Source organism: Rhinopithecus roxellana, chromosome 4 (genome assembly GCF_007565055.1).
Source record: "Rhinopithecus roxellana isolate Shanxi Qingling chromosome 4, ASM756505v1, whole genome shotgun sequence".
Classification (NCBI taxonomy): domain Eukaryota; kingdom Metazoa; phylum Chordata; class Mammalia; order Primates; family Cercopithecidae; genus Rhinopithecus; species Rhinopithecus roxellana.
The window spans coordinates 103,030,255-103,050,592 of record NC_044552.1 but is presented as its reverse complement, the minus strand read 5'-3'; the positions used below and the strand labels follow the sequence as shown (position 1 = coordinate 103,050,592).

At 39.6% G+C, this 20,338-nt stretch overlaps 1 protein-coding gene across 1 annotated transcript in view; it reads right to left on the bottom strand.

Moving 5' to 3' along the window:
* The window catches only part of GRM1 (glutamate metabotropic receptor 1), a 155,625-nt gene that overhangs the window by 133,043 nt on the left and 2,244 nt on the right, over positions 1-20,338 (bottom strand). The window contains exons 2-3 of the mRNA XM_030929607.1: positions 19,197-19,294; positions 16,137-16,372 (exon numbers count right to left, since the gene is read on the bottom strand). Coding sequence (XP_030785467.1) covers positions 16,137-16,372; positions 19,197-19,294 — 334 coding nt within the window. The remainder of the gene's footprint in view (positions 1-16,136; positions 16,373-19,196; positions 19,295-20,338) is intronic.

Below are 20,338 nucleotides of genomic sequence, written 5' to 3'. Positions count from 1 at the left end.
CTAAATGCTCCAATTAAAAGACACAGACTGGCAAACTGGATAAAGAGTCAAGACCCATCAGTCTGCTGTATTCAGGAGACCCATCTCACATGCAGAGACATACATAGGCTCAAAATAAAGGGATGGAGGAAGATCTACCAAGCAAATGGAGAACAAAAAAAAAGCAGGGGTTGCAATCCTAATCTCTGATAAAACAGACTTTAAACCATCAAAGATCAAAAGAGACATAGAAGGCCATTACATAATGGTAAAGGGTTCAATTCAAGAGGAAGAGCTAACTATCCTAAATATATATGCACCCAATACAGGAGCACCCAGATTCATAAAGCAAGTCCTTAGAGATTTACAAAGAGACTTAGACTCCCATACAATAATAATGGGAGACTTCAACACCCCACTGTCAACATTAGACAGATCGACGAGACAGAAAGTTAACAAGGATATCCAGGAATTGAACTCATCTCTGCAGCAAGCAGACCTAATAGACATCTACAGAATTCTCCACCCCAAATCAACAGAATATACATTCTTCTCAGCACCACATCACACTTATTCCAAAATTGACCACATAATTGGAAGTAAAGCACTGCTCAGCAAATGTAAAAGAACAGAAATTATAACAAACTGTCTCTCAGACCACAGTGAAATCAAACTGGAACTCAGGACTAAGAACTCAATCAACACCACTCAACTACATGGAAACTGAACAACCTGCTTCAGAATGACTACTGAGTACATAACGAAATGAAGGCAGAAATAAAGATGTTCTTTGAAACCAATGAGAACAAAGATACAACATACCAGAATCTCTGGGACACATTTAAAGCAGTGTGTAGAGGGAAATTTATAGCACTAAATTCCCACAAGAGAAAGCTGGAAAGATCTAAAAGTGACACTCTAACATCACAATTAAAAGAACTAGAGAAGCAAGAGCAAACACATTCAAAAGCTAGCAGAAGGCAAGAAATAACTAAGATCAGGGCAGAACTGAAGGAGATAGAGACACAAAAAACCCTCCAAAAAATCAATGAATCCAGGAGTTGGTTTTTTGAAAAGATCAACAAAATTGACAGACCGCTAGCAAGACTAATAAAGAAGAAAAGAGAGAAGAATCAAATAGATGCAATAAAAAATAATAAAGGGGATATCACCACCGACCCCACAGAAATACAAACTACAATCAGAGAATACTATAAACACCTCTACGCAAATGAACTAGAAAATCTAGAAGAAATGGATAATTTCCTGGACACTTACACTCTCCCAAGACTAAACCAGGAAGAAGTTGAATCCCTGAATAGTCCAATAGCAATGGATTCACAGCTGAATTCTACCAGAGGTACAAGGAGGAGCTGGTACCATTCCTTCTGAAAATATTCTAATCTATAGAAAAAGAGGGAATCCTCCCTAACTCATTTTATGAGGCCAACATCATCCTGATACCAAAGCTTGGCAGAGACACAACAAAAAAGGAGAATTTTAGACCAATATCCCTGATGAACATCGATGTAAAAATCCTCAACAAAATACTGGCAAACCAGATTCAGCAGCACATCAAAAAGCTTATCCACCATGATCAAGTGGGCTTCATCCCTGGGATGCAAGGCTGGTTCAACATTCGCAGATCAATAAACGTAATCCAGCATATAAACAGAACCAAAGACAAGAACCACATGATTATCTCAATAGATGCAGAAAAGGCCTTTGACAAAATTCAACAGCCTTTCATGCTAAAAACGTTCAATAAATTCGGTATTGATGGAACGTACCTCAAAATAATAAGAGCTATTTATGACAAACCCACAGCCAATATCATACTGAATGGGCAAAAACTGGAAAAATTCCCTTTGAAAACTGGCACAAGACAGGGATGCCCTCTCTCACCACTCCTATTCAACATAGTGTTGGAAGTTCTGGCTAGGGCAATCAGGCAAGAGAAAGAAATCAAGGGTATCCAGTTAGGAAAAGAAGAAGTCAAATTGTCCCTGTTTGCAGATGACATGATTGTATATTTAGAAAACCCCATTGTCTCAGCACAAAATCTCCTTAAGCTGATAAGCAACTTCAGCAAAGTCTCAGGATACAAAATCAATGTGCAAGAATCACAAGCATTCTTATACACCAGTAACAGACCAACAGAGAGCCAAATCATGAATGAACTTCCATTCACAATTGCTTCAAAGAGAATAAAATACCTAGGAATCCAACTTACAAGGGATGTAAAGGACCTCTTCAAGGAGAACTACAAACCACTACTCAGTGAAATATAAGAGGACACAAACAAATGGAAGAACACTCCATGCTCATGGATAGGAAGAATCAATATCGTGAAAATGGCCATACTGCCCAAGGTTATTTAGAGATTCAATGCCATCCCCATCAAGCTACCAATGAGTTTCTTCACAGAATTGGAAAACACTGCTTTAAAGTTCATATGGAACCAAAAAAGAGCCCGCATTGCCAAGACAATCCTAAGTCAAAAGAACAAAGCTGGAGGCATCACGCTACCTGACTTCAAACTATACTACAAGGCTACAGTAACCAAAACAGCATGGTACTGGTACCAAAACAGAGCTATAGACCAATGGAACAGAACAGAGTCCTCAGAAATAATACCACACATCTACAGCCATCTGATCTTTGACAAACCTGAGAGAAACAAGAAATGGGGAAAGGATTCCCTATTTAATAAATGGTGCTGGGAAAATTGGCTAGCCATAAGTAGAAAGCTGAAGCTGGATCCTTTCCTTACTCCTTATATGAAAATTAATTCAAGATGGATTAGAGACTTAAATGTTTGACCTAAAACCATAAAAACCCTAGAAGAAAACCTAGGTAGTACCATTGAAGACATAGGCATGGGCAAGGACTTCTTGTCTAAAACACCGAAAAAAATGGCAGCAAAAGCCAAAATTGACAAATGGGATCTAATTAAACTAAAGAGCTTCTGCACAGCAAAAGATACTACCATCAGAGTGAACAGGCAACCTATAGAATGGGAGAAAATTTTTGCAATCTACTCATCTGACAAAGGGCTAATATCCAGAACCTACAAAGAACTCAAACAAATTTACAAGAAAAAAACAAACAACCCCATCAAAAAGTGGGCAAAGGATATGAACAGACATTTCTCAAAAGAAGACATTCATACAGCCAACAGACACATGAAAAAATGCTCATCATCACTCGCCATCAGAGAAATGCAAATCAAAACCACAATGAGATACCATCTCACACCAGTTAGAATGGCAATCATGAAAACGTCAGGAAACAACAGTTGTTGGAGAGGATGTGGAGAAATAGGAACACTTTTACACTGTTGGTGGGATTGTAAACTAGTTCAACCATTATGGAAAACAGTATGGCGATTCCTCAAGGAACTAGAAGTAGATGTACCATATGACCCAGCCATCCCATTACTGGGTATATACTCAAAGGATCATAAATCATGCTGCTATAAAGACACATGCACACGTATGTTTATTGCAGCAGTATTCACAATAGCAAAGACTTGGAATCAACCCAAATGTCCATCAGTGACAGACTGCATTAAGAAAATATGGCACATATACACCAGGGAATACTATGCAGCCATAAAAAAGGATGAGTTTGCATCCTTTGTAGGGACATGGATGCAGCTGGAAACCATCATTCTTAGCAAACTATCACAAGAACAGAAAACCAAACACCAGATGTTCTCATGTTCTCACTCATAGGTGGGAACTGAACAATGAGATCACTTGGACTCGGGAAGGGGAACATCACACACCGGGGCCTATCATGGGCGGGTGGAGGGAGGAGGGATTGCATTGGGAGTTATACCTGATGTAAATGACGAGTTGATGGGTGCTGACTAGTTGATGGGTGCAGCACACCAACATGGCACAGGTATACATATGTAACAAACCTGCAGGTTATGCACATGTACCCTAGAACTTAAAGTAAAATAATAATAAAAAATAAATAAAAAATAAAAAAATAAATAAAACAAAAGATTGAAAATGTTCTTTTTTTTTTTTTTTTTTTTTTTTTTTTTTTGTGATGGAGTCTTGCTCTGTCACTCAGGCTGGAGTGCAGTGGCATGTTCTCGGCTCACTGCAAACTCTGCCTCCCAGGCTCAAATGATTCTCGTGCCTCAGCCTCCCAAGTAACAGGGATTACAAGTGCCTGCCACCATCCTGGCTAACTTGTGTATTTTAGTAGAGATGGGGTTTCACCATGTTGGCCAGGCTGGTCTCGAACTCCTGACCTCAAGTCGTCTGCCCACTTTAGCCTCTCAAAGTGCTGAGATTACAGGCATGAGCCACCACACCCAGTCAGAAATGTTTGTATCTTTTGATTAAATTTCTAGAAATTTAACTTTTAGAAATACAACTTAAGAAAATTATCCAAAATGTAAAAAAAGAAAGTTAGAATGAAAAATTTTTATTATATCACTGCAACATTTTTAAAAATTGTCAATAACCAAAAGCAGCCTAAATAGAAAGAATGAAATGCCTAAATTATAGCTTATCTGAATGCAAAATGTTAAGCAGCCATTAAGAATGAAAGAATTCGGGGGCGGAGCAAGATGGCCGAATAGGAACAACTCCAGTCTCCAACTCCCAGCGCGAGCGACACAGAAGACCGGTGATTTCTGCATTTTCAACTGAGGTACTGGGGTCATCTCACTAGGGAGTGCCGGACAATCGGTGCTGGTCAGCTGCTGCAGCCTGACCAGCGAGAGCTGAAGCAGGGCGAGGCATCGCCTCACCTGGAAGCGCAAGGGGGAAGGGGATCCGTTTTCCTAGCCAGGGGAACTGAGACACACAACACCTGGAAAATCGGGTAACTCCCACCCCAATACTGCGCTGTAAGCATACAGGCATTCCAGGAGAATATATCCCACACCTGGCCGGGAGGGTCCCACGCCCACGAAGCCTCCCTCACTGCTAACACAGCAGTCTGCCGCGATCTATCCGCAAGGCAGCAGCGAGGCTGGGGGAGGGGCGCCCGCCATTGCTGAGGCTTAAGTAGGTAAACAAAGCCGCTGGGAAGCTCGAACTGGGTGGAGCTCACAGCAGCTCAAGGAAGCCTGCCTGTCTCTGTAGTCTCCACCTCTGGGGACAGCGCACAGCTGAAGACCAACAGGGGAAGTAGCGGGAGCCGGTGCAGACGCGAACGACTCTGTCTGACAGCTTTGGGGAGAGCCGCGGATCTCCCAACGCGGAGGTTGAGATCTGAGAACGGACAGACTGCCTGCTCAGGTGTGTCCCTGACCCCTGAGTAGCCTAGCTGGGAGAAATCCCCCACTAGGGGCAGTCTGACACCCCACACCTCACAGGGTGGAGTACACCCCTGAGAGGACACTTCCAAAGGAAGAATCAGACAGGTACACTCGCTGTTCAGCAATATTCTATCTTCGGCAACCTCTGCTGCTGATACCCAGGCAAACAGGGTCTGGAGTGGACCTCAAGCAATCTCCAACAGACCAACAGAGAGTCCTTCTGACTGTCAGAAGGAAAACTATCAAACAGGAAGGACACCTATACCAAAACCCCATCAGTTCGTCACCACCATCAAAGACCAGAGACAGATAAAACCACAAAGATGGGGAAGAAGCAGGGCAGAAAAGCTGGAAATTCAAAAAATAAGAGCGCATCTCCCCCTGCAAAGGAGCGCAGCCCATCACCAGCAACGGATCAAAGCTGGTCAGAGAATGACTTGGACGAGAGGAGAGAAGAAGGCTTCAGTCCATCAAACTTATCAGAGCTAAAGGAGGAATTACGTACCCAGCGCAAAGAAACTAAAAATCTTGAAAAAAGAGTGGAAGAATTGACAGCTAGACTCATTAATGCAGAGAAGATCATAAACGAAATGACAGAGATGAAAACCATGACACGAGAAATACGTGACAAATGCACAAGCTTCAGTAACCGACTCGATCAACTGGAAGAAAGAGTATCAGCGATTGAAGATCAAATGAATGAAATGAAGCGAGAAGAGAAACCAAAAGAAAAAAGAAGAAAAAGAAATGAGCAAAGCCTGCAAGAAGTATGGGATTACGTAAAAAGACCAAATCTACGTCTGATTGGGGTGCCTGAAAGTGAGGGGGAAAATGGAACCAAGTTGGAAAACACTCTTCAGGATATCATCCAGGAGAACTTCCCCAACCTAGTAGGGCAGGCCAACATTCAAATTCAGGAAATACAGAGAACGCCACAAAGATACTCCTCCAGAAGAGCAACTCCAAGACACATAATTGCCAGATTCACCAAAGTTGAAATGAAGGAAAAAATCTTAAGGGCAGCCAGAGAGAAAGGTCGGGTCACCCACAAAGGGAAGCCCATCAGACTAACAGCAGATCTCTCGGCAGAAACTCTACAAGCCAGAAGAGAGTGGGGGCCAATATTCAACGTTCTTAACGAAAAGAATTTTAAACCCAGAATTTCATATCCAGCCAAACTAAGTTTCATAAGTGAAGGAGAAATAAAATCCTTTACAGATAAGCAAATGCTTAGAGATTTTGTCACCACCAGGCCTGCCTTACAAGAGACCCTGAAGGAAGCCCTAAACATGGAAAGGAACAACCGGTACCAGCCATCGCAAAAACTTGGCAAAATGTAAAGACCATCGAGGCTAGGAAGAAACTGCATCAACTAACGAGCAAAATAACCAGTTAATATCATAATGGCAGGATCAAGTTCACACATAACAATATTAACCTTAAATGTTAATGGACTAAATTCTCCAATTAAAAGACACAGACTGGCAAACTGGATAAAGAGTCAAGACCCATCAGTCTGCTGTATTCAGGAGACCCATCTCACATGCAGAGACATACATAGGCTCAAAATAAAGGGATGGAGGAAGATCTACCAAGCAAATGGAGAACAAAAAAAAGCAGGGGTTGCAATCCTAGTCTCTGATAAAACAGACTTTAAACCATCAAAGATCAAAAGAGACAAAGAAGGCCATTACATAATGGTAAAGGGATCAATTCAACAGGAAGAGCTAACTCTCCTAAATATATATGCACCCAATACAGGAGCACCCAGATTCATAAAGCAAGTCCTTAGAGACTTACAAAGAGACTTAGACTCCCATACAATAATAATGGGGGACTTCAACACTCCGCTGTCAACATTAGACAGATCAACGAGACAGAAAGTTAACAAGGATATCCAGGAATTGAACTCATCTCTGCACCAAGCGGACCTAATAGACATCTATAGAACTCTCCACCCCAAATCAACAGAATATACATTCTTCTCAGCACCACATCGCACTTATTCCAAAATTGACCACATAATTGGAAGTAAAGTACTCCTCAGCAAATGTAAAAGAACAGAAATTATAACAAACTGTCTCTCAGACCACAGTGCAATCAAACTAGAACTCAGGACTAAGAAACTCAATCAAAACCGCTCAACTACATGGAAACTGAACAACCTGCTCCTGAATGACTACTGGGTACATAACGAAATGAAAGCGGAAATAAAGATGTTCTTTGAAACCAATGAGAACAAAGATACAACATACCAGAATCTCTGGGACACATTTAAAGCAGTGTGTAGAGGGAAATTTATAGCACTAAATGCCCACAAGAGAAAGCAGGAAAGATCTAAAATTGACACTCTAACATCACAATTAAAAGAACTAGAGAGGCAAGAGCAATCACATTCAAAAGCTAGCAGAAGGCAAGAAATAACTAAGATCAGAGCAGAACTGAAGGAGATAGAGACACAAAAAACCCTCCAAAAAATCAATGAATCCAGGAGTTGGTTTTTTGAAAAGATCAACAAAATTGACAGACCGCTAGCAAGGCTAATAAAGAAAAAAAGAGAGAGGAATCAAATAGATGCAATAAAAAATGATAAAGGGGATATCACCACTGACCCCACAGAAATACAAACTACCATCAGAGAATACTATAAACGCCTCTACGCAAATCAACTAGAAAATCTAGAAGAAATGGATAATTTCCTGGACACTTACACTCTCCCAAGGCTAAACCAGGAAGAAGTTGAATCCCTGAATAGACCAATAGCAGGCTCTGAAATTGAGGCAACAATTAATAGCCTACCCACCAAAAAAAGTCCAGGACCAGATGGATTCACAGCTGAATTCTACCAGAGGTACAAGGAGGAGCTGGTACCATTCCTTCTGAAACTATTCCAATCAATAGAAAAAGAGGGAATCCTCCCTAACTCATTTTATGAGGCCAACATCATCCTGATACCAAAGCCTGGCAGAGACACAACAAAAAAAGAGAATTTTAGACCAATATCCCTGATGAACATTGATGCAAAAATCCTCAATAAAATACTGGCAAACCGGATTCAGCAGCACATCAAAAAGCTTATCCACCATGATCAAGTGGGCTTCATCCCTGGGATGCAAGGCTGGTTCAACATTCGCAAATCAATAAACGTAATCCAGCATATAAACAGAACCAAAGACAAGAACCACATGATTGTCTCAATAGATGCAGAAAAGGCTTTTGACAAAATTCAACAGCCCTTCATGCTAAAAACGCTCAATAAATTCGGTATTGATGGAACGTACCTCAAAATAATAAGAGCTATTTATGACAAACCCACAGCTAATATCATACTGAATGGGCAAAAACTGGAAAAATTCCCTTTGAAAACTGGCACAAGACAGGGATGCCCTCTCTCACCACTCCTATTCAACATAGTGTTGGAAGTTCTGGCTAGGGCAATCAGGCAAGAGAAAGAAATCAAGGGTATCCAGATAGGAAAAGAAGAAGTTAAATTGTCCCTGTTTGCAGATGACATGATTGTATATTTAGAAAACCCCATCGTCTCAGCCCAAAATCTCCTTAAGCTGATAAGCAACTTCAGCAAAGTCTCAGGATACAAAATTAATGTGCAAAAATCACAAGCATTCTTATACACCAGCAACAGACAAGCAGAGAGCCAAATCAGGAATGAACTTCCATTCACAATTGCTTCAAAGAGAATAAAATACCTAGGAATCCAGCTTACAAGGGATGTAAAGGACCTCTTCAAGGAGAACTACAAACCACTGCTCAGTGAAATCAAAGAGGACACAAACAAATGGAAGAACATACCATGCTCATGGATAGGAAGAATCAATATCATGAAAATGGCCATACTCCCCAAGGTTATTTATAGATTCAATGCCATCCCCATCAAGCTACCAATGACTTTCTTCACGGAATTGGAAAAAACTGCTTTAAAGTTCATATGGAACCAAAAAAGAGCCCGCATTGCCAAGACAATCCTAAGTCAAAAGGACAAAGCTGGAGGCGTCACGCTACCTGACTTCAAACTATACTACAAGGCTACAGTAACCAAAACAGCATGGTACTGGTACCAAAACAGAGATATAGACCAATGGAACAGAACAGAGTCCCCAGAAATAATACCGCACATCTACAGCCATCTGATCTTTGACAAACCTGAGAGAAACAAGAAATGGGGAAAGGATTCCCTATTTAATAAATGGTGCTGGGAAAATTGGCTAGCCATAAGTAGAAAGCTGAAACTGGATCCTTTCCTTACCCCTTATACGAAGATTAATTCAAGATGGATTAGAGACTTAAATGTTAGACCTAATACCATAAAAACCCTAGAAGAAAATCTAGGTAGTACCATTCAGGACATAGGCATGGGCAAGGACTTCATGTCTAAAACACCAAAAGCAACGGCAGCAAAAGCCATAATTGACAAATGGGATCTAATTAAACTAAAGAGCTTTTGCACAGCAAAAGAAACTACCATCAGAGTGAACAGGCAACCTACAGAATGGGAGAAAATTTTTGCAACCTACTCATCTGACAAAGGGCTAATATCCAGAATCTACAAAGAACTCAAACAAATATACGAGAAAAAAACAAACAACCCCATCAAAAAGTGGGGAAAGGATATGAACAGACATTTCTCAAAAGAAGATATTCATACAGCCAACAGACACATGAAAAAATGCTCATCATCACTGGCCATCAGAGAAATGCAAATCAAAACCACAATGAGATACCATCTCACACCAGTTAGAATGGCAATCATTAAGAAGTCAGGAAACAACAGGTGTTGGAGAGGATGTGGAGAAATAGGAACACTTTTACACTGTTGGTGGGATTGTAAACTAGTTCAACCATTATGGAAAACAGTATGGCAATTCCTCAAGGATCTAGAACTAGATGTACCATATGACCCAGCCATCCCACTACTGGGTATATACCCAAAGGATTATAAATTAGTCTACTACAAAGACACATGTACACGTATGTTTATTGCGGCACTATTCACAATAGCAAAGACTTGGAATCAACCCAAATGTCCATCTGTGACAGACTGGATTAAGAAAATGTGGCACATATACACCATGGAATACTATGCAGCCATAAAAAAGGATGAGTTTGCGTCCTTTGTAGGGACATGGATGCAGCTGGAAACCATCATTCTTAGCAAACTATCACAAGAAGAGAAAACCAAACACCGCATGTTCTCACTCATAGGTGGGAACTGAACAATGAGATCACTTGGACTCGGGAAGGGGAACATCACGCACTGGGGTCTATCATGGGGAGGGGGGAGGGGGGAGGAGGGAGGGATTGCATTGGGGAGTTATACATGATATAAATGATGAATTGATGGGTGCTGACGAGTTGATGGGTGCAGCACACCAACATGGCATAAGTATACATATGTAACAAACCTGCACGTTATGCACATGTACCCTAGAACTTAAAGTATAATAAAAAAAAAAAAAAAAAAAAAAAGAATGAAAGAATTAAATGACAAAGAGAAATGTATCAATGTATAAAACATTTTTAATACAGCAATATATAAAATAATATTAATACACAATTTGAAACTATATAGAGAAAGATGAAAATATACCAAAAATTTACCAATGACTTATAATGTTTAGATAAGAGCAAATTCTTAATTCTCTTTAGCTTTCTAATGCTTCTGTGCATTTTCAAGTGCATGCAATAGCAAATTAAGCATGTATTATTTTTATCATCAGAAAAAAATTATAAAGACTGCATGGGAAAATATAAGAGAAAATATCTATATTGACACTAACTGTGTGAGGGTGCTTGATTAAAGATTGTTGTCTCGTTTTTTCTAGTATCCACATCCTGGGAGGTAGTTAAGTTAAACTTACAGTTACAAAATACATAATTTTTTATGAAATGATCTATGTCGCAAAAATTTTCTCTCATTCTGTAGGTTGCCTGTTCACTCTGATGGTAGTTTCTTTTGCTGTGCAAAAGCTCTTTAGTTTAATTAGATCCCATTTGTCAATTTTTGCTTTTGCTGCCGTTGCTTTTGGTGTTTTAGACATGAAGTCCTTGCCCATGCCTATGTCCTGAATGGTACTACCTAGATTTTCTTCTAGGGTTTTTATGGTATTAGGTCTAACATTTAAGTCTCTAATCCATCTTGAATTAATCTTCGTATAAGGGGTAAGGAAAGGATCCAGTTTCAGCTTTCTACTTATGGCTAGCCAATTTTCCCAGCACCATTTATTAAATAGGGAATCCTTTCCCCATTTCTTGTTTCTCTCGTCTGACAAAGGGCTAATATCCAGAATCTACAAAGAACTCAAACAAATATACGAGAAAAAAACAAACAACCCCATCAAAAAGTGGGGAAAGGATATGAACAGACATTTCTCAAAAGAAGATATTCATACAGCCAACAGACACATGAAAAAATGCTCATCATCACTCGCCATCAGAGAAATGCAAATCAAAACCACAATGAGATACCATCTCACACCAGTTAGAATGGCAATCATTAAGAAGTCAGGAAACAACAGGTGTTGGAGAGGATGTGGAGAAATAGGAACACTTTTACACTGTTGGTGGGATTGTAAACTAATTCAACCATTATGGAAAACAGTATGGCAATTCCTCAAGGATCTAGAACTAGATGTACCATATGACCCAGCCATCCCACTACTGGGTATATACCCAAAGGATTATAAATTATTCTACTACAAAGACACATGTACACGTATGTTTATTGCGGCACTATTCACAATAGCAAAGACTTGGAATCAACCCAAATGTCCATCTGTGACAGACTGGATTAAGAAAATGTGGCACATATACACCATGGAATACTATGCAGCCATAAAAAAGGATGAGTTTGCGTCCTTTGTAGGGACATGGATGCAGCTGGAAACCATCATTCTTAGCAAACTATCACAAGAACAGAAAACCAAACACCGCATGTTCTCACTCATAGGTGGGAACTGAACAATGAGATCACTTGGACTCGGGAAGGGGAACATCACGCACTGGGGCCTATCATGGGGAGGGGGGGGGGGAGGAGGGAGGGATTGCATTGGGGAGTTATACATGATATAAATGATGAATTGATGGGTGCTGACGAGTTGATGGGTGCAGCACACCAACATGGCATAAGTATACATATGTAACAAACCTGCACGTTATGCACATGTACCCTAGAACTTAAAGTATAATAAAAAAAAAAAAAAAAAAAAGAAATGATCTATGTCATGACCTCTTTTCTAATAAGACATGACACTAGTAGTAACATTTTACATTTATGCTAAGTATTTGCAGTTTGCAAGGTATTTCACTTTTATTATTTTATTGTAAAGTAGTTCATTTGTGTTATTTCATTCAATTCATGCAGAGTTCTGTGTGAGGTGAATATTGTTTTCATGTTACCAAAACTGAGGTTCGAGGTTAAGTGAGGTCATGCAAGTCATGCAGCTGATACATAACTGAACTGGTACTGGACCCAGTGGTAGTGCTTCAAAATGCTACACCCTATCAGTTTCTATGGAATCTTTCTAATGAGTCTCATCAGGAATGAAAAAGCACTATGCCATTGCGAACATGATACAAATCTTTCAAGCAGCTAAGACATTTACTGGAAGAGAGTGACACTGATTTACTTTACACCTCTTTCCACTGTCCTACAATGATTAATTTTTTAGAAGTTACGCTTTGATGTTTCAGTTAGTGCTTTTCTAACACAGCTCCAATCCCTCGATATATTCAACTAATTAAGCAGTGATGTGTACTTTACATGAAATACTTTTAAATTAGCCACAGTGATTCCTAAACTACTCAGTCTGGGCTCAGGACCTTTAATATCCAAACTGGCAATCTAGTGCCCATAAACTCTTTATTTACATAGTGACATCTGGGATTAAGTTCAATAATGGTTTCTATGGAAACTAATGGCAATATCAAACCTTTCCAAACCACTAGAAGTGACCCAATTAGAAGAGGTAAAAATGAGTGACAGAAACAGTAGCTATCAATAGAATGGAAAGGTTAATTCTACTTCCTCACACTAATTTTCATAAATGTCTCTGCATATTCGTTAGAAGATTATGGAATTCATTTGATATTCAAGGATCTCAAATGGATAAGAATAATACATGAAGTGAAAGTTTATTGTTTTTCAATAACACTGAAGCCAATTTCACAGAAATACAGAGATTAAAACTGAAGAACAAGGTAGGTATACATGAATGTATACATTATAGATAATATAGATAAACACTGCTAAAGATAAAATTATAAGAATTTTGCTGCAGAAAAGATAAGTAAGTTTTAAGAATTAATTCCAAATTGAAAAGTTAAATAAACCTCCTATCTTCCTTAGACCTAAAAAAAGAGAGAAATATTTGCTGAACTTGATTCCAGAATAAAATGCAAATATAAACATGTTTCATAAAGATTGTAATCACATAAGAAGCTCTTAAACATAGCTTTGAGATTCAAGCACAGCATAAGAATAAAACAAGATTTGTAAATTGTTATTTCTTGCTGTAAGTACTAACCCAGTTTAAGCTTTAACCTTGACATTTTATGTACTGTCACAATTGAAAACCCAAAATATTAGTGTAACTGGTTGCAGAGTTTTAGCTTGTTTTGAGAGCTCAGGTAACAAAATATCTTCCTAGAAATCCTTATGTAAATGATCTAAGCATGTATAATAAGTAGTATCCTGAATTTTACTAATAAAACACAATGACAAAATGACATCTATAGTTGGACCACCATCAGATATCTCAAACTTAATTTATCCAAAATCAGCCTCTTGGACTTTCCCTAATCTTTTTTTCCTGAAGTCTTCCTCTGTCTCAGTCAATGGTGACACCATCTTTCCAATTGCTCAGATTACAGTTATTCTTGACAATTCTGTCAGCAAATCTCAACTTTCACTTAACATGTCTTCAGCATCAAACCACTTCTCTTCACCCTGCTTGCCACTGCCTTGCCCGATTCACCACCCTCCCCTGCTTATTCAGTAGGCTCCTCACTGCTCTTCTCCTTGGACCTTTCAGCAAAACTCCCTACCCTGAATGAAAATGTAAATTAACTGATCAGTTAGTTAACAAGAATTGACTGAGTTCCCAGAGATCAGTGTTGTATAGGGTTCTATGAAGAAAGTAAGATTGCTTTGACTACAGTTGAAGATGGCAAACATTTATTAGGAAACAATTAGAAAGCAATGAGAGATAACATATTGCCAAATGCTAAGTCTAAAAGTAGGCACTATGGTTCTAGGGGGTGTGGGTTCTCTCTCTCTTTTTTTTTTTTTTTTTGCTGCCATTAACCTTATGAGCCTAGGGAAACTGTTTCCCCTGTTCGCCCTCATCACCTCTGTTTCGCAAATAAGGAGACTGTCCTGGATGATTTATTGGTTCATTAGAATCCTTATTCTTGGTGTGTCTATTATTTCAGAGAAAGGAGATGTCTGTTATTTCAGAGAAAGTAGAAATACCTAGGTGGCAGAAGTGGGTTACTGTTTAGCAATGTCTCCCCTTTCTCCTGCCTTTCTCGGCCTCCCTAGAAGCCAAACTGGGGAAGTTCTAAAAGATTGAAACTTCCTTATTTGAAAATAGATTCATACCAGGCAATTTCCCAATGAGCTCTGCTGAACCTTATGAAGTCAAATATACATCGATGCATTTACATATATTGGTATCTGAAAGCATTTTCTAACATCAAACTATGAATACTATTGAAAATAGAAACATTTTATGTAATTAGCCATATTCTTACCATCCCCTGTAAAAACTCATTATCCTCTATTTTTATTAATCTATTTCACGTATGTGAACTGTTTTGATTTGCCCAAAGAGATGGCAAGCCTCTCTAGGTCAAGAGTCATGGATTATATGTTTCTCTATCCATTTTTTTTTGCTATATACAGTGTATTACACATGGGTGTGACATGATTCTGTGCCTTTATAAATAATGTCTGCTCAGCCTACATACAGGATATACATGTCACACCACTGTTCTACAATACAAATTAGGTCATGGGTAGATTCCATCACCCATTATCATGAGTGCTCCATTATTCTATGCTATCAACCCAGTAAGAACAACTTTCTTTGAATGGCATTACAAAAGGACATAGATGATTTATCTTGGCAGCCTAGAAAATACTGAAAAAGGAAAGGGGACAGTAATGTTCCTATGCAATAATAATAATACTCATAAAAGTTACAGTCTTCAGAATCTGGGTTATGCGAGTACTAGGGGTTGCAAGGATGACATCCTGTGGATTTCACCATGCTCCTAAAGGACTTGGAACAATGTGCTGCTGTTTCTTGGCATGGCATCAGTGCGTAGCGCATGGTGCTCGTCTGTCCAGCTATGAACCATTGTTCTGACTGAAAGATCAGAGTGCAGTTTCTTGGCTCCTGTGCCCACAAACACCCTTGTTGGTGGTGTGGCTTAGGGTCACATTACCTCATCTTCTCCTGACTTCTGTATCTAAACAAGCCACAGAGAAAAAAAGAGGATCTAACCAGTACTGCTGACTTATGTCTACGGCTAAGCTCTCCTAAACATGTTTGTCATAAAATCTCTTCCCTCCGGCTTAAATACTAGATACCTGACTCCTCAGTTTGCTTTTCCTTTACTTCTGTTATCTCTTATCACTTGCTCCAACAGAGACCAAAGTTGTCTTTCCAGATTTCCACGAATCCCTGGGGTAATACACACTTCCTCCTCATTCTAGCATTTTATAAACACAGATGGCAATTTTGTATTTGGAGCTCTAGCCCTGGCACATTCTATTCTCATTCAACAAGCTGCAATAAATCTAGAAGAGATGACCAAACCTCTGAGTTGTTATTTTGTGAACTTAAGTTACCTGTGCAGATTCGTTTAAAGTTGGGATTTTCCAGAAGGTGTCCTGGAAGGCGGCACTGGAACCGATGTTGCCAGAACTCAGGGAACCAGGGATTCCTCGTGTTAGTGTCCAGCCTCAGTTTCAGGAAATAATCATCAAATGACCTGACCTCTGGAGACTGCAGCTTTATCGTGATTCCCCCGTTGGCTTCCACCTCATAACCTTCAATGACTTCATCTCTGTCTGCCCATCCATCACTAAAAAATGCAGGGATTGGGGTAGGGAGAGAAAAATACAAACATCTCACAAATAGAGCTCAGGGTTATATATGAATGAAGCAATCCAGCAAAGCCTACAGTCTATTTTAAGCCAGCATTACTACCCAACAACTTTTTTTTTTTTTTTTGATAGAGAGTAGAAAGTTTTGAAGGCATAATATCCTGTTTGTTTCTTTGTTTTTCACAATTGTGAAAGTGGTAATGAGATGATGACAGCAATACTGACAATTAAAGTTCAATGAGTTCACTAGTCATCAGATTCTGTGCTATTCACTTTTACTGAGAGGGAAGATGTTCAGCCAAAAAGGCTATCAGCCACTCTCCAAGCCAGAAGAAAATAAAATCTAGGCACCTCAGAGGCTGACCTTCAAAATAAGAGCTCAACAAGGTTTCAACATTGCAATCAAGACCACTACATGAGCTCCATTATATGGAGCAGAAAACTGATATAGCTCTGAAACATGCTAACCACAGTTTATCCTCCTGGGACATCATTCAAATCTGCCTCCCATAGAAGTAGCCAGATATTTTCATTTGTTTAATGTTACTTCAAAATAGCAACATTAAACAATCTCACCTCAAATTATAAAAAGAATTATTCTTCTCACAAACTGGGAGCTCACTGACATTGTATTCAGTGAGACAGAATTTTTGAAATGTGATCACCTTCTAGAACATTCCTACCTACCAGGAGTGATGTAGCCCCAGTTTAATTCAGGTACACATGTGAGCCAGGCCTACGATAGTATCAAAGACAAATTGCACCAGACAAAGTCAAACATCAAAAACGACTCTTTTCAAGACTATTACAAAATATGAGAGACACTGAACCCAACTCTGCTAAAATAAAAGATGGGAAAGTTTTTAAGTACTGGATGAGCTAGTGGAAAAGTACTGGAGGGCCACTGGCATGCGGTTGGCCCATGTGATTAGGCATCTGTGTTTGCTAATTGGCACATTAGATTCCTACCGTCCCACTGAAACTGGAAGGGAGGAGTTTACTACTATTCTTGATGATTACATTTAAAGGGATGGCTGTCAGGTCCTTGTCGTTCAGTAAGACATCCCTGGTTTCTGAAATTAGCAAGAAACTAGACGATCTACATCTCAACAAGGCAGAGAAAGAATTTACAGTTTTGGGTTTTCCAAAGTAAATGCTCTTAGAAAAGGGACGTCAGGGGCCTGTACTCAGGAAAAATCCTGTCTAAAGTTTAGTCAAGCTAAAGAGAATATTAAGGCTGTCTTGGTCAGGGGATGGATTTATTCTTCTCTGCACGGAGTGGTGCCCTGAAGTTTGTGGAATATAAAGATGCAGTCTCTGCCAAAGAAAGCATTTTACTGCTTGTTTCTCACAGAGAAAGGACTGGGCAAACATCGGTGCCCATATCTCACCCTGGGCTACCTGAGATCAACTGAGATAAATGTGCTCTTCACTTAGCTGAGCTAAGCAGTGCAGTTCCTCTCTAGAATCTTCCCATTGACCCACACACGAGCTGCATTTTCAACAGATCAAGGGTTGTTGAAGGTATAGATGACTTAACCTGACCCAGAACTAAAGGGAATTTGAGGTACAGTAGAGTCTAGCCAGTTACACCAGAGAATGTATTTTTTATATGCTTCCAAATCCACTAGGATAGGGACTCTACAATTTTGTGTAGATCTTTCTTTTCTTCCTTCCTTCCTTCCTTCCTTCCTTCCTTCCTTCCTTCCTTCCTTCTTTCCTTCCTTCCTTCTTTCTTTTTTTCCTTTCTTCTTTTCTTCCTTCCATGTGTTCCTAGCAGTTACTGTGTGCCAGATGTTCTGCTATGAATTCAACTGAGAATAAGACTCATTATCCTCTGCCCCCATGGTGCTACAGCCTTGTGGGGAAAACAGACACTAAACAAGAATTGCAAACTCTATGAGGCTAAAGAAAGAGAAGTGCCTGTAATCTTAGGACTTTGGGAGGCCAAGGCAGGAGATTGTTTGAGCTCAGGAATTTGAGAACAGTCTGGGCAACATAGAAAAACCCCATCTCTACAAAATGATAATAATAATAATAATAAATCTGGATATGGTGGTCCACACCTGTGGTCCTAGCTATTTGGGAGGTTGAGGTGGGAGGATTCTGTGAGCCCGGGAAGCTGAGACTGCAGTGAGCCATGATCTTGCCACTGGGCAACAGAGGAAGACTCTGTCTCAAAAAAAAAAAAGGCAACCAGTATCATGGGGAGAGATAGCTTGGGGGTTTAACTTAATCTAGTGTGTAGATATGGCACGTGTGCATGCTTTTGTATGTGCATCCAAGCCTGTGTGTGTGAGGCAGTGGGGGATAGAGGTAATTAGAGATGGCTTCTTTAAGAAGGTGATGGCTGAGCTGAGACCCAAAAGAGGAGTCAGCTTTAGTCAGGTGAGGAGAAGGGAGGGTTTAGTATAGAAGGTTCCTGGCAGATTAACATACAAGAAAGAGCTTGGCACATTTGAGGAATTTAGAAAGAATTAGTATAGCTGGAGAATAGAAAGAAGTATGGCGTGAGATGGGGGTGGGTGCATAAATCCCAGCCTAGACACTGTTAGTCTGAAGCCCATGGGAAGTCCTCAAAGTGCTATAAGCCTATTACTCAATCAGGTCATTCTGCTCTCCTCCCTCATGGTAAATGACCTGCCTATTGTTCTGGTGAGTCCTCTGCTTACCATGTCTGAATATGATGGCCAGTCAAATTGATTTTAAAAGGACTAACTCATTCATTTTTTCATATATTCAGTCTGCTCAGAAAGGCTCAAAGCAGTTTAATTATTTACATTTAAATGTATTTATATTTACATCTTAACTACATCTACAGCAATTTGAAGATTTGAGCTATAGTTCATGACACAAACGAGGACAAAAATAAGACCAGTTAGACTTCGAAGAAATTCTGTCTAAGGGTAAATATTTAAAAATCGAAATGACTTATAACTTGAAAAAATTAACTGCTTTTTGACATGAAGGTTAAGGTTGAAGTGTTGTTTCTCCCCAAGGTTTAATAATATGTGAAATTTGTTTTGTTTACAGTCCTATACAAGAAAGTCACCATCATAAAAATGTGTATGAAATGAATATGCTGTGATGTTTATGTGCATTTTTAAAGCATATTAACAGCTTAGTTTGTAAAGGCAAATGCTTTGTGTCAATTCTAGAAGGAGGGAAAAGTGTGACTTACTGCCCTTGAACCCACCAGCATTGAAGGGCTTTTTATAGCACAAAAACTTTGTGAATATGTAGAAATGTTAAGTCCCATGGTTTAGTGGTCTGGAATTCTAAGTCTCCTTAACCACTGGTTGAAGACCTTCACCCTCACTATAGGTGCCTCCTCTTTCAGAAGTTAGAGTTGGTATTCAATCTAAGAGGTCATAAATCAAGGAGAACCAGGATACAAGGAAAATATTCAAGTGGGATTACTGGTGGATATGTTTTTAAAGACTTAGTCGCTAAAGGTTTGTATGATATCTTAATCTATCACAGGTAAGGTGTTAGAGAATGCCATCACAAAAAAAGTCACTGGAAAACATCTCTAAAGCAAATTCTCTTGTTTTTATGCTTTCAAAGTGTTTCATCTTTGTATGACCTGTCAAATGCATTTTCAGAAACTTTAAAGGGTTTTGCAATTTTGTTGCATGGGATTCTGTGTGAGGATGTCGTTTTGATGAATTTTCTCTGAAGTACACTTTAAAACAGTGAGCCAGCAGCATAGCTGATTCCTGGTAGAGGATCTTTCTTAGATGGTGGTGGCAGGGTGTAAACTAGGCTATGCTTGCCCTGAGATGACCTGCAGGTACCTGGTCCTCTCCAAGTGTCTGGAGTGAATCCTGCTGTGCTAGGTAGTGACCCAGCCTCAGACAGCACCGGGCTCTCTGTGAAGCACATTCACTGCCTCTAGCAGCTTCTGCTGCTCCATCTGCTTCTCGGTTATGAGTTCTTTTTTC